General features: G+C 40.8%; 1 protein-coding gene across 4 annotated transcripts in view; it reads left to right on the forward strand.

Moving 5' to 3' along the window:
• Window positions 1-8222, forward strand: part of LOC101855749 (PAN2-PAN3 deadenylation complex catalytic subunit Pan2) — a 51166-nt gene extending 42944 nt beyond the window's left edge. For all 4 annotated transcript variants that reach the window (XM_013088026.2, XM_013088027.2, XM_013088028.2 and 1 more), the window contains exons 30-31: window positions 120-223; window positions 1268-8222. In XM_013088026.2, coding sequence (XP_012943480.1) covers window positions 120-223; window positions 1268-1369 — 206 coding nt within the window. In that variant the 3' untranslated portion in view covers window positions 1370-8222. The remainder of the gene's footprint in view (window positions 1-119; window positions 224-1267) is intronic.
• The last annotated feature ends 7563 nt before the right edge of the window (window positions 8223-15785 follow it).

Here is a 15785-nt window from a genome sequence, read left to right on the forward strand (position 1 = left end):
CTCGAAAATCGGAGTCGATTCCTCGACTCTTTTTCAGTTTTGGAATCGAGGCCTCGGGTCTTTTTGCCGTCGATCTTGCCCTGGCCTAGTATCCTCTAACTTAACACTTTGTATTGCAGAGATCAACATTCAGTCCTACACCCATGACTCTGCAGAGGACGCCCGTACTGCCCTTCAGCTTTGTCTTTTGTACAAAGATCTGCAGAAAGAAGATAAGGAGAAGGTAAACACTTTGTGGGGAGAGTTACAACCAATTGATCGTGCCAGTTTTTTAATATTCTTTTCTCTCTTGCTATTTCATTTTTTTTGCAGGTGGTTGTTGGGGGGAGGGGGGGGGGGAGTCTAATGTGGTATGCCTTATTTCCAGTCAGACTATTGTCCTTTCCTATTCATGGCTAGATGTGGTTGCTGTTTTAGGGAGTTAAATGAGTAAACAGGGACACATGTTAAGTGACCAAAGGCCTTTCTCGTAATTTTGATGTTAACTTTTGTTTTTACTGCTGGTCTACCATGCTCTCATATGACACTATGTTCTTGTTGATTCTGTGTGTCCGTCTTTCTTTTCCCCTTGTGTTAAATGACAATTTTTGTGTCGATATTTTCACTTGGCTGAGACCATTCTCCTTATTTGTTTTGAGAAATGGGATTGGTGAAAAGAATTGTGGATTTAAGTTTTTAAATGTTTGCATACATTTCACAAAATGTGTTTATAAATTTATAAGTGTAGAATATATTTAGGGACATATTTTTTATAAATGTTTGTCCTTCTTATCGTCTTTTACATAAACAGAAGCCAGGACACTAATTCTGAGTGTGGCAATCATGTTACCAAATAATAACTCGACCATTGTGAAATAGCACCCTAACTTACTGATATAAAGTACAGATGAGTTCCTGTGCTTCTCAATAACAAAATACTCTTCATTTTACCGCAATGCTTGAATGACAATATGTTCCGTACGAGTTTCAAGAATAATTGAACAAATCAAACTTTTTCCAAAGTTATTAATTGTTCTCAGAAAAAGCACCCATCAAATGGAGATTGCTGATGCAGTAGTGGTCATGACATTCGAATAGTCAAGCTTAATTTGCGCGCCACAGTTTTTACTACCTTCTTTAAATCTTCATCGTAAGTTATTTCTGAAAATATTCCTCTCTTGATTCCCCCAGTTTGTGTGTCTGTAACAAGGATCGATGACAACAACGGGTGTTGATATACTTTCTAGGGATGTAATTGTTTTCTAAAGCGGCGTATTTTGTTCTTCAGGTGCTGTCAACGATCAAGGAGATGTATGAGGCTGGGAGGAAGATCAGCTGGAAGATCCCTGACGTGGCTGGCGAGGAGATCAGCGAAGCGGACTTCCTGTAGTCTCCTGACGGTGCTGCTTCAACACCCTCAGCGATGGTGGCTGTGACGCCACCCGATGAGTCTCTGTTGTACAATGCAGCACCCGCCCTTTCATTTTGATTTTTTCTGCTTAAAATTTTCAACGACAGTAATAATCTTGTTTATCTTTTGCTACTCCTTGTTATTTTTGTACATTTTATTTGAAAAGTAAATCACAGAGTGTGGCCGCTGTTTAAAATTAGAGATATTTTTAGATAAAGAGAGCCTGTAGATATGCTGGCCAGTATTTATTGAAGATATCTACACACACACACACACACAGAAGAATGAGATATGTGTGATTAACAGGTGTATATGTGAAGTTTCAATTTTTGTTACAAGAAAAGTAATATGTGGGTCATAAGAACTTCAGACTTTTTGCTGTGCTACAAGTTGTACATTCCCCATGTTGCTTATCAAGGTTGACTTTTTACTTTGGTTTCGCTCTTGCTACCTGGCTCAACAGATTTTCCCCCCTTCTTTGCAGGGTATGATGAAGCAAGAGGTGGAAGGATGTTTACTTTTCAAACTCAAAACAGGTCTATGAATGTATTTTCTCTGCATAATAGAACTTTGTAGGGTTGATATCTTCAGGTCGTCCCCACCCCATCAGCCTTTCCTTCACTGGAGATACCAGATTCATTGAACTGAAGATAGTCATTTTTAGGGTGAATTTTGCTTTGCGTTTCTGAATTTCATGGCACTAAAATCTTGTTGCAACTGGTGTGAAATATAGTTGAGCTGTTAAACAAAAGGACTTTTTTCTCTCAGCTGTGAATTGTTTAAGGATATGTTGCAGGAGTTTCTTAGGGGAACTTGAGGAATACAACCTCACGAGGTGTCACTTGCTTGTTGTTTCTTTTAAAGTTTTTCAGTATATTACTTAGTTGTCTATTCATTGATTTTGATATGTTTTTGTTGTTGGTATTACTATTTTATTATTATTATTATTGCTACTTCGCTCTTACTATTACTTTTTTTGTTCCCTACTACTGTGGTCTCTTGAGAAATGTGATTGAAGACTTTTTTTTTGGTTATTAATATTGTTGCCCTTCTTTCTAAGCTGTGAAGTTTACATGTTTAGTGGGATGCTGTGGTTGAAGCAGTAAGTGTTAGCTTATGTGATTTGATTCTGGGCTCGTGTCAGTTTATACCAATGGCAACAAGTACAAGCACACTTATTAGGGCTAAGGTGGTCGAGTGTCTTTATTATTACACATTGTGTGTGCCATCTTTTCTGTGGGTTTTGTAGTGTATGCAGTGTGGTTTTAGCTTTCTTAACACATTGGACTCTTTGTTTTGTGAATAAAGCTTTTGTGTATTCATGGCATTCTTTTTTTTTGTGGTTTTTTTTTTTTCGCTAGACACTGTCATAGCCAAGGGTATACAGTATTAACCAGTTTTCTAATTTTAAATCACTTTTTGTCTCAGTTACTCAGTCGAAGGGAAGTATTTATTTGAATGTATGGTTTCAGGTGTATCATTAGTTGTATCTCTCAGAAAGGAGAACTTAAAAAATTCATCCTTGGTAATCGTGGAGTCAGAAGAGTTTAGCAAATTGGATTCTTTGGGAGGGGGGGGGGGGGGGGGGGGGGGGGGGAATGTTGGTAGGAAAGGTGAGGGTTGAAACTGCTGTATTTGAAATTTTACAGCAGTTTTAAAAATTTTGTCTTTTTTTAGGTCACTCCTGTGTTTGTTATATTGCATGAACCATGTTTTTAGTATAGTTTTAGGCATAAGCGGCAAGGAAAGGGAAAGTAGGCGTTTGTCTAGAAAAACAAGGCGATCGGATTGATTTTAGTGCCTTGAAAGCTTCAAAGATAAGCTAGATCTAGACCATAGATTTACTACAAGTTGCTAAGTTAAATCGAGTGCCGATGAGTCGCAGTCGGAAAAAGAATATGCTTTTTTCTCTGCTCTTCCTTCATCCTTCTCTGTAATAATATTAAAAGAACATTTTTAGTAAAATCTAAGCGAAATTTAATATTGATAGCTTAAGTAGTTTGGGCTAATGCGTGTCTTAAGGTTAGTGTGTCGAGTTCAGGCCAATTTTTATCCCCCGGCTCACGGCAAGCCAGGTGAACACAAGCGCACTGCCCACGGCAACGCGGGGTGAGTTGGGTTAAAAAAGTTAATTACCAGGTGAAAAACATTTGAAATGCTCAGTCGATCGAGGGACACTGTTTTCTAGCAGAGCTTTCCCTGTCAAGGCGTTCAATTCTTTGCTTGTTTAGTGTTTCTCTATATCATTATCATCTTTGTCAGGAGCATTTGGAGTTGAGGGCTGGGCCACTAAAAATTTCCGGTAGCTTTCAAAGGGCCAGTTTGCATGTTCTGAATCTGGTACATGGGAGGTTAATGTTGATTACTCTAATTCCTGGTTTACACCTCTCAACAAAGGCTTCCTTCACTAAATAACACATCACAGGGTCTGACTTACTATGATTTCTGAAGGCAAATCACAAAACGTTTGTGATGTGGGTGGTCAAGTTACGACTTTGACAGCATTGCTATTTGGGGAATAGTTTCCTGCATCATACTTCCCAGACTCAAAATTAAAGCTGTTATTTGTTTCTAGCTCATAAGTTTAAAATTTTCAGGTAACTGGTTTACTGAGGGGTTTTTTTTCTGTAGATCTGCCAATATTTATCCAGAGTCAAGGTCAGCTCTTTTCTGTTTGTGCTGACCGTTCATATGGGATATTTATCTAGTGTTACAGTCTTTTGCTGTCTTCAGCGAAAAGTCTGACCCTCTGATACAACATTAATTTCACCAAGCTTGGAATAGCAATTTCAGCTAATGAGTTCTATGCTTTATGAACTTTCAGAAAATGTCTTAATTTGTTTTCATCTCTCAAGTTTGTTTTCAAGTCATTATTTTATGCTAAAGAGACCAATGTATTTTGTGGTTTTAACCATTAGAAAGAAGGCAGACACAGATGTGTTTACAGTGGGATTAGTTGCTAGGTCTGTTACAAGAAGTTTGTGCTGTTTTTCTTCCATAAATGTGACAAGGTTGAGGGAAAAACTGATCTCATTTATGATTTTATTATCAATTATGCATATTGATGTTTCCTTCCTTGGGATACTGTTGTTGCTCTTTTCTTGTCTTCTAAAGCCTTAGGCCTTTGTAATGCATTGATCAAGCTCACCCAGATTCTACTTGTCTACTTAATGAAAGAGGACTGAGAAGAAAAGGAAAAGTGTTCTCATAATAATTCAATTTGAAAAGATTTGTATGCTCTGGTGTTGGTTTCAGGTGGTGAATTTGAGTTGCACTAAAGCTTCAATGGTAATCTGTAGAAAGTGCTATGGTAGTCAGCTGTTGGAACAATGCTCGCAGTTCTACGACTGGTGATGTGGAAAAAAAAAGACTCTACTGCACTGGAGTGTATGTTGATTTTGAATGCCAGAAGTGTCCTTTTGCTCTCTTTGAAGCTGCTGATGTTGACTTTTAGTATGTAGCAAAGATTTCTAGTGGATGCAAGGAATTCATTTTCCTTTTTTAATGGTAGAAAGGCGACCAGTGATTTTCTTTTTTTTCTCCAAAAAATGAAGCAGACAATTGATTTGGAATGTGTTTTTTTGGTTTCTAAAGGGTTTTTTTGTGTCATGGTGAGCAGGTCTTTGTCTGCTTCTTAACTGAAACTCCTGATTTTGTACTCTTTTCTTCATTCTTCACATCCCAGATTGGGGAAAGTCCTCATCTAATCAAAAATGTAATTGAAATCTTTTTGTATTGTGTATTGACTGTACTCAAGCTAATTTTATGGGCCACACAAACTTTTTCAAACCTGACTAGGCACAGGCGTCTTGTACCAGAGCACTGTGGTGAACTGAATTGTACATTTGCATGTTTCCATCTGCTTTTCTTGTCAGCTTAACCAGTGTTGCAGAGTATGTCACAAGTGTTGGCTCCTTCCATTATGTATGAGATCAAACTCTTACCGATGCAGTAAAGTAAGCGTCTTGTTGGTGTATGTGTAAGGCTATATTATATCTGCAGTCTGTTTGCAAATGGAGTTCCAATGTTTACAACTGAATTAAGTGTCAAAATAGAAAAGTCCTGATGGTTGAGGGTCTATTCCCGTTGCCGTTTAAACGTAACCTGGCGCCCTGCTAGTGAAGTTTTCATTAATGAATTTCAAAATCTTTTATTTCCTTGTCTTCTGATTTATGCTTTGTTATTTTTTTTCTTAGTACAAGAGGCATGTGAACATTGCTCTCTTGAAGTAACTCTCTGTAAGTGATGTTTTTGACTGAGTATTTGAATGAAGACTAGCTAAGGAATGTGGAACTGAACAAAATCGGTTTTATTTTTGGGTCAAGTTTGCTTTGAATCAATTGTATTGCTGAAATCAAAATTTGTCTTGACAGTTACAAACTCCAGTGGGAACTATTTTTACTTCAAAGAACTGAGTAATGGTGAATTTGCTTACAAGCTATTTTTACCACATACATTGTACTTCATGGGATTACTGTACTTCTTTAAAATTGTCACATTACCAGAAAAAATGTAGATCTGTATCAAAGCTTTTAAAAGGAATTGGTCAAGTTTTCTTCTTAACTTTTTATTTCCTGAAATATTGTGGTGCAACTTGATTGTCGGTTTGGGAAAGAGCATCTTTGTTTATAGCATTTCTGCTTGAGAAGTGAACATCTCTCAATGAGAATGCGAAGTGTTTCTGATTATTTCTTTGCCAGGGCCAGTGATTCAGTGGATGTGACTTGAGCTGAGAGAACAAACCAGATCATAGATCACACAGTTTGTGCCCTCACTCTATGACTTCCTCGTTATCACTCCCTCTGTGATTTGCTTTCAACATTCGTTGCCCTGAGAGAGAACAAATGATTCCCCCTATCCCCCCTTTTTCCCTCTATTTAGCCTTTTTTCCGGAATAATTTTGTAGTTGTGTGGATATAATACTTGTGTGTTGATAGTGGTATTGTTGAATTTCATATTGTACATATCTTGTCCATGCATTGTAACCACAAAGTGCGCACATTAGAGAGTGTGTGTGTATGGATGTGTGTTTGACGGCTGAGGACTTGGGACTTGAAAGGAATGCCAGTTTGTGCAGATCTGTATGCAGTGTACAAAGACTTGGCGCTGGTTCCCCAGTGAATGGCTGCACATGTGCGGGTAGTTAACTGGAAAGATGACATGTGCTTAGTCTGCTGATCTGATGATTGACTGGGGTTTATCTTCTGTGAGCTGACAATGGTTGGTGGAAGAGGGAGAAGAAGCTTGAGTAGAGTACTGTGTGCCTATGCACAATAATGTTTTGTTTGTAGGCCCAGATTTACATTGTTCCAAATGCAGTACATTTTTGTTTCAGATTGCAGTTGGGGGGGGGGGGTAGGATATATGTTAAGAACAGAGATGTGATTTCTTCTTGTCAGAGTGGAGGGAAGTTTAGGGGAAGTAAGACCACGTATGAGTCTCTGATTTATGGTTATCATGGAGCTGGGTACTTACTGGCAGTTGGGAGTGGGATTGATGCTGGGTCCTAGTGTTTATGAGAGTTAGTAGATGAAACAGTTGAGTACTGTACAGGGATTACCATGAAATGAGTTGCTGGAGATCAAGCAGTTGGGGTCCAGTACTGTATTTCTCCTTCTCTCTCTGTGGTAGAAATAGGTTTGTGGATGTGCTTAGAAAACAAATAGGACAGAGTGATTTGTCTATGCAGAACCGACCGGTTTGTATTTAAATTTCTCTCCCGAATGTGTGATTGAAGGCAAATAATGGCTTGTTTCTTTTCCCTATACTTAGCAGTGACTTGATGGATGGCCTTTCAGAGGTACCATGATTTATGTATTACAGCATTGGCACGTCTTGTACAACCGTTTGACCTTAGGAGGCTCAGGAGCATAAAGCACAGTGTCTATAAACACATGTTTAGTCACTGTCAGTGGGGAGCTTATGGTAGATTATTATCAGGTGGAAAGGGTTATTGTAGGGTATTGTCTACCGAGAGGTGCTGCAAGTTTTGATATGGAGAGAAGTGTACTGCCAGTAGATGATGAATTCTCTCTCAGTGTTTTGAGGAAGTTGTTAATGGTCACAAGTTGTTTGCAATGCACAGAAATGGTTATCTCAGGGCATTAGAATGAGTGGAGGAAAACTAGTGATGAAGAATGGGCTGCTTGTAGAATTGTGGTGTCCTGTTCGTGGGTTGAGAGGCATGATAGTGTGAATACGTTCGTTGTCCAAACTTAAGTACTTGTATTTTTTCTTTACTTAATGCAAGTAAGTCTTACTTGGTTCCTTCTTGCAAATAATTGTGGATGCAAATTGGGTAATTTTTATGATGATTTGGCTGGGATTGAAGTAATGTGTGGGTGTGGTGGTTGGTTTGATCATGGTATAGGAGTGACTGTTGTTCTGTTTGTGGAAGCGAGCAACCAGTATGTACAAGATTGTGTCTCTCAGCCAGCGAAAAGATGATATAGTCATGTGCTTTTTGAGTCTTGTAAGCCTAGTCTCTTGTTCATCCCCCCCCCCTCCCCACAACAGCAGCAGTATTGATTTCGATGTAGAACTTCCATCATCTCGTGTTCTCCCCAGCGAGGACTTTCTTGAGCATTGGGCATGCAATGTGTGTGATGACCATAATGTGGAAGCTTTGACTGCATCAGTTGACTGAAGCTCAAAATTGTTTAAGTTGACAGGATGAATCATTGCCAGCGCATTGATATTGGGGAAGTTAAGCTTTCTGTATTGATGAGACACTGCCATTTTGTACAGAGAGACATGTGGTTTTAACTTGTTGTCGTATTGTTGACTGTTGTCAGATGTAATTAAAAGAAAGTACATGGGCATAACTTTGAAAGTGTCTTTGTTTTCTGTGCCACGTGTTCTATTGTTCAGATTTCTTTTAATTTACTACTTTGGAGAGCTCATGTTTCAGAACTTGTCACCATGTGGCAGTATGGGAGGCCTACGACTTAATTTGGAAATATGGAACCCTCTTCTAATCAGAAAAGAGGTTATTTTGAAGGCAGAACACCCTTCTTCTTTCCCGTATGAAGCTTTGAGCGGAAAAGAAAGGAGGGAAATATGCTCCTTTGCAAAAAAGTATTTTGAGAAGAATGAGAAACATTTTTGGCGGGTGCTCTGGTGTAGTTTGCTTTTTCTTCCCTGTCAAACATCTATCTTCTTTATCTCCCCCTCCTTCTTTTTTGTGTCTGTTACTCCCTTGTAACACCTCTAATCTTCGGCACTTATATAACCTTATTGTGTTGAAAGTGCCGTAAACTCTTACGAAATAAAACCGAACAAAACAAAAAACATTTTATTTTAACCACATTTAACTCAGATTTTTAGGAAGTATCGGGACTGATGGTTGGCGGGTGCTCTGGTATGGTTTGCTTCTTCTTTCCTATCAAACATTTATCATCCTGAACTCTCCTTTTTTGTGTCTGTTATGGCCCGGTTACAGTTACACATAACGAAAAATTGTGTCAGATTCGTCGTATGCGAGTACTGTCTGTTTTGTCAAGCTGTATAGATCTAGTCTGTTTAGACGTTCCAATCTATCGTCCTGTCTTCTTTCGATTAGGGAGATTCCTTGCATTGACTTGACTGCACATTGATACATGTACACTACACTACTTCACCATTGACGATTAACTTTAATAATAGAATTGCTAAAATTTACATAATAACGCATCAAATCAGGTTCTCCGCGAGCAACTTTGCTTAATTTGAGACGCTGATTCCAAATAAGAAACCAGTTTTTTTTTACCTATGAAAAAAAATGTTGGAGCCCTAAGTTTATTATATTAAATTTTATTAAAGTGATTTTACGTCACGGCGCGTCTCCTCCCTATCTGACCATGGTCGCACGGAAAATATCAAGCAGCACTTGATTTCTCGACCGAGTCTCCAAGCCATCGTCCAATCATCCAAACTTTGTACAGTTTTGTGGTTAGACCTGACGATTTGTCTCATATAGATCGTCCAGCTTTTGTACATTTTATCGTTGCGTGTAACCGGGGCTTTACTTTCCTGTAGCACATCTAATCTCCAACACTTGTATGACCTTATTGTGTTGCAAAATGCCGTAAAACTTACTGAAACTGAAAATATTGGGACGTGTATTCATTTGCTTGTAGTCTCGTGACACGACATGTGTACCTTCTTGCAATCCTCACATCGAACGCTATTGTCAGACCGTGGAGGCTCCATAAAACCGAGCGTTTCAGCTTACTTTAAATTTAAGTAAGATTGTTTAGAAATGAATCACTATCTGTGAGACAAAGATAATAAGGCATCCTTTTTTTCAAAAGTTATGTTCGTCGGATCTATTGTTTATGAGTTGATGAGCACTGATTGAGACATCGCCTTTCTACCGTAAGCTTACATATTCAGACTTCAAGATACGTTAAGGACCACTTGTAAACACTCTGAGTGGTCTTATTGGGTCGAACTGCAGGTGGGCGTTCTTGGACTGATCCAGTGGCTTGATGGTGCTGTCTCAAAGGGACAATGACAGAGTGTGACACAGCTAGTCTTCTTGCAACTTTTCGGGCTCCCACTACAACCTGCAGCCATGCCGTAGCTCTGTAACGATCAAAGTCTCTCAGCTTTCGTCTCGGTGGCATATTGATGCGATACTGGATTTTGCGCAAACGGCGGCTTATATTGCCACCAAAGAGAGCACAGTTCGAGACCGTACGTCCGTTTATGACGTGCACCAGAAATTTAAACTGAGGAATGTCTGTGGTATTGCACACAAGTCGACAAAAAACGGCAAGTTTGACTAAAATTCCCCGAGGATTTCCGCGATGCACGTGGTGGTTTTGCCCCTTCAGGAAGCTTTGCAGTACGCATTGGTAATCCATTAACACTTTCAAAGCAAAACATTTTGAAACCTTCCTTGCTGTCTTTTTTTTTTCGGATTAAAAAACAACAACAGGGATGTCTGTCAACGTGGTCCATACGTCGTGTTTTACTATCGTATCCATATGACGTGGGGGAACTCTGTGCCACCACTTTTCAAAAGAGGAAATTTACTCGTTAATCCGATCTGTACGCTTTGCATATCAGTCTGTTAAAATGATTTTTTAAGAAATACTGAAAGTTTCAAAGAGATCTTATTAGAAATATTCTAAAATGTGAAGAATACAACCCTGGGGGTATATAATGACCCCAGGGCGTACGGATAAGGTTAACTTATGTTGGAGTCTGTTTAACAGAATTGACGGTTCTATCTGAATCTATCTGAAGTATTCTTATACAACACCTGTACCATTTTCAAAGAAGTTTCTCTCCTCCTCCTTCACGACGCCTGTAGTCTGTGATGTAGCGGTTAGACGCGTCATTGTGGCACGCAGAAGACGTAAGTTCGATTCCTGTGTGGGGAGAATTTTTTTCACCATTTATGTCTGTCTACTGGGATGTTGTGTCACTCTGTCAGGGTGTACAACCTGACAGGCAGGATCAAGGCGGCCCGTCTCCAAAATGTTGTAAATAGTGTCGAGGGGGAGGGGGGATGTTGCATTGATACACCGACAGGTGCAATAAGAATCTCCTCCTCCTCCTCCTCCTCCTCCTCCTCCTCCTCCTCCTCCTCCTCCTCCTCCTCCTCCTCCTCCTCCTTCTCCTCCTCCGCCTCCTCCTCCTCCTTCTCCTCCTCCTCCTTCTCCTCCTCCTCCTCCTCCTTCTTCTTCTTCTTCTTCTTCTCCTCCTCCTCCTCCTCCTCCCCCTCTTCCTCTTCGGCAACAAGCACGTTTTTTGAAACGTCGCAAGTAGTAAATTCATAATATTATAATAATGATGTACAATAAGGAGGTACACGAATGAATAGGTTGAGCGGAGTGTAAATAAAATGTGTCACAATTTTCTAGTCAAAATAAGTGGCACAGTAATTTACGATGTCATTGCAGTTTTTTGTATCTCTTTGAGGTTGAATGGTTAAACAGGTTTAGGCGCGCCACTATTATCTCAGTAGGTACATGTATAATGCTGGAACTGGAATATGGAGCAGATGGTCGTAGCTCGAATTCTCAATGTGACATTCTGCTGTACTTGGGTTGTTTTGGTGAGTTTTTAAGGTTCGGTTCCATCGGAGACGGAGGGGGGGGGGGGGGGGGGGCTCTCGTAGCCTAGAGATTATGGTGTTTGCCTCTCATTCAATAGGTCCTGGGTTCGAATCCGGATAGCAACGGGACATTTTTCTTCTCTAAAAATTGTCTCTTTTCACCCCCTTTCCTGTTATCTAGCGATGTTCTGTCGTCTGCTTTCGTCTCCACTTTCTGCCCTCACACCCCCCCCCTCACCTCTTTTGCCCCCCTCCTCTGGGCTCCTGACTCTTTCTGCAGCCTCTCTACTGCTCCTCCTCGGCTCCTTCTTGCTGCTGTCTTTCAGCCACACTCCTGACCTTCTGGTAGGAAAGGTCTACACCAAGCCTTCTCGGACAAGGGCGAAAAATCTAGGAGGTCCCGAGTGCAAGTCGCTACACAGTGTTGGAGGATTCTTCAGACCAATCTTCATTGTATTGACTTTTTCTAGATACATTTGGTATAGTCTTGTCCCCAACACGTTGAGTTCGTTTAGACCCGCAAAATGTTTACTTCGTTGTATTGACGTTTTCAAACTTTTGGTGCGTAGTTTTCTTAGAGCAAGTCTCTAGATATTTTATCTAGTTTTCTCTATATCCTAGATGCATAATTTGGAGTACAAAATTCAAGACTGATTTGGAGAAGTTTACAAGAACAAAAGTACCGTTTGTGCTTTGTGACTGAAGGGTCATGGGTTTGAACCCTGCCATGGGGCCGAAATCGTGTCTTTGATAGAGTGTTAGAGGTTTATGTGGTATGAATTTTCCTCACTTCATCAAAGTGGGAATGGGTATCCGGTAGGCGGGAAAGATGTCTTGTGTAAATTATGCATTTGTCCAAGATGGGTAACGATCTTTCAGGATTGGTGTCACACACACACACACACACACACACACACACACACACACACACACACACACACACACACACACACACACACACATTATAAAATTATATATATATAATATAGTTTCTACTTCTTTCTTTCTTTTTAAGCCGGGCAGCACGGTTTTGAATAATTTGGAGGCAATGCAAAAGATTGTTTTGAAGCCCTACAAGTAAAGAATGACAAAATCCAATCTTGACAGTATGGGTTATGTTTCTAGTATTTTAGTTATATTTCCGTCGAGGTACTGTATTGCCTTTTGCTTCCAATTTTCCGGAAGGTCATGTTGTCATAATATACTCTAATTCGAGGTAGTTATTGCTACTGCTGTTACAGCAGCCACTACTACTACTACTGCTACTACTACTGCTACTACTACTACTACTACTACTACTACTACTACTACTACTACTACTACTACTACACTACTACTACTACCACCACCACCACCACCACCACGGGTAACCCCGGCGGTAATGCTTCAAAGTGACATGTAGGGGCTATGATAATGTACCGGAAGCCTGCCAGTCAACGAGAGCGGTCATAATTAAATAACGATTCAACCACGAAGTAGCACAGGGGCCATAATACGAGGACAGCTTGCATGACTACAGGGTAAAGCCCCATAAGTCTGTCATGAGAAGTCTAGTTTCATATCAAAGCCTATGTACTTCCAGTCTGTTTCACCATAAACCTTTCTTATTTGTCCCACGGGCCACCTCTCCACACACACAGGAACACAGGAGGAGAGGGATCTAGAAAGAGGTCTGCCGCCACCATGGAAGCAAAACCTCCACAACAGCGCAGCGATTGTGGCGCTCAGTGTGTTTAGGGGTCAGCCCGACAGTGACTTATGAAGCCCCCACAAACTGGAGATTTGTTTATTGGCCACGGACGCTGAAGGGTTGGTGATGTCAAAGTTCAGGGCATCACGCACGATCGTACCATTCGGGGGTGGGGTGGGGTGGGGGGGGGATGATACAATAGTACAGTAACATGTAAGTGGAGAACTAGATTCACTACCAATTCGTTACGGTTGAAATCGTGAGAGGTACCGCCGCACTAAATAATATTTGGGGGCAGACAGATGAACTGTTAGTGCACCTTGATATTTTCTGGACACCTGTAAACACACTTTTAGCCCCCCTCCCTCCCACGAAAAATAAAGAAAAGTACATAGTCTTGCAACAGGTGCCGAAATCATTCTGAAGCGTGTTGCTGATTTATTTACTTTTTTTTTTCGAAATGAAAATCAACATTTAAAAAAACAGGTTCTATTGAGCTAAACTCAAACCACATATTAGGTCTACGTCTTCGCAGTATGGTAAATACTCTTTTTAACACGCATATGTTATTGAAAGGAAGCTTTTTCGTTCTTGTTCAATCTTGTTCAATAATATTACTAACAACTCAAGTAAAAAAATATAATCATATGGAAATATTATTTCCTCCGAAAACACAGAGCCAACAGAACGGCAGCATCAGTTTTAATCGCCCGCGTACTTGTCGAAAAAGTAAGCCTTCTTGCTAGCCGCCTCCCAGTTCTAGTCATCGTTTTTGACGTAACTTCGTGCAGCTGAGTGACCTGTGATTAATTGTGGCTACATAAGTTCCGAATGTGAACAACCCCAGGACTCAGCCAGTGCAAAGGCTTGAACCAGACCGGCCAGGCGGGGACACGAGACGGGATTACTGTTATATTATTGTACATGGGCGCTCATTGCTTGTACTACGAGTGTAGCAGTTGGACGTTTAGATGAGAGTCGGAGTAACATTACCCGTGGCCACTCGATGTCCCAGTCCGCGTGACACATCCGCGAGCTTAGAGCTATCTTGAACAAACACCTTTTTTTTTTTTCGGTTATGATGTAAATCACTTTAGCCCCTCGCACACTACAAACACAGTTGCATGTCCACTAGTCGCATGTCTGCGGGTATGCAAATGAGACCATTTTCGCCCGTTCGTCTTTCTTCACGCCAAACGACGTCATATTTCGCAGCCATGCAACGAGTGGGAATTTTCTTAGTGTGCGTGAGGTCCTGGAAAGTACCGAGTACCAGTTGCTAAAACGGGAGATAGTACAACATGGGGTTGTTACGGGCATTAGCCGTATTAATTTTGGGCTCAGATGGAAGATATTTACTTAAGACAGGTGTGTCAAAAACATCCAAGATTCGGAAACTGCAGTCACTACAAAATAGCACTAGCACTACATGTGCATGTACTAGTACTCAACTGGTGACATCTTGTGCTTGCCTTCAGTTGTCTCAGTTTGGCTGCGGGTTGTTGGAGGCCACGACATCTAGGGCCTCATGCTTCATACGCACGTAGGCCACTCCTTTTCTCTCCCTCTGAAAGTTGTTCTTGCATTTTTAAAAATTGATTTTCCATTACACCGCGACTAGATCTAGCTGTTGTTGTGTTGATATTACTCTCTTTTACTAAAACTGAGCGCACAAAACGAAACTTGGAGCAGTTTGAAAGGACCAAAAAAATCCCAACAAATTTTGTGCAAACACTGACCTGGGTGTGGAATTTGGACTTCACCGTTTCTTTTTATGCCAGTATTCTTGTGCTGTAAACGACCTTGGGTTTTGTGTGTGTATGTATGTGTGTGTGTGTGTGTGTGTGTGTGTGTGTGTGTGTGTGTGTGTGTGTGTGTGTGTGTGTGTGTAAACAGGACTTTCAGGTACTTGTCACACCGTTCGATTAATGAGTTTATGTTCGTGAGGTCACGTAGGCCATGTGGTCTATAAATCTACTAAAGCCTCAAAGTATGAATTCAGTTGAAAACGAAAGCAGACTCAAGATACCGAGACTTTCATCAGAATACCTCGAGAGGACTTTTGGAAAACAAGGGGCTGGCGCGTCCGCTCCACGTATGGCAATAGCTACAGGAGTGCATGTCTCCCCCATCTACAGACTACAGAACCAGTTTCAAGCCATCAAGTTACCAGTTCAGCCGCTTCGCCAAAAGCATAAAAAAGCACAGCAAGACTAACCGATTTTCAGCGCTATGTTATTTTTCGTCATCCCAAAATCAAGTGGGCGGTTGACAGGCGCTCTGACCTGGTTTGCTCCTTCTGTCTCACCAATCATCCATGGTCATAATTTCTCCTCCTTATTTTCTTTCTATGTTACTCTCTAGAAACACCTGCAATGTCCGGCACTTCAAAAATATGACCAAACTGTGTAGCAAATGCTGTAAAACTCTTACTAAAACTTTAATCAAACAAAGTCAAGCTCACCAGTATATCGATGCGGCCAAAGGCGTTCAGTGTTTCAGACACGAGTTTCTCCCTCACTTTAGCATCTGTGATGTCACCGGTGACACTGATTACCTGAGTACGAGATAAGGGTATAAGTGATACTGACGTCGTAGTGAAGAGGAGGACGAGGAAAATAGGATGAGAAAAAAGAGGAAGGGGAGAAAGAGGAGGAGTG

The sequence above is a fragment of the Aplysia californica genome, unplaced genomic scaffold, assembly GCF_000002075.1.
Source record: "Aplysia californica isolate F4 #8 unplaced genomic scaffold, AplCal3.0 scaffold00673, whole genome shotgun sequence".
Taxonomy (NCBI): domain Eukaryota; kingdom Metazoa; phylum Mollusca; class Gastropoda; order Aplysiida; family Aplysiidae; genus Aplysia; species Aplysia californica.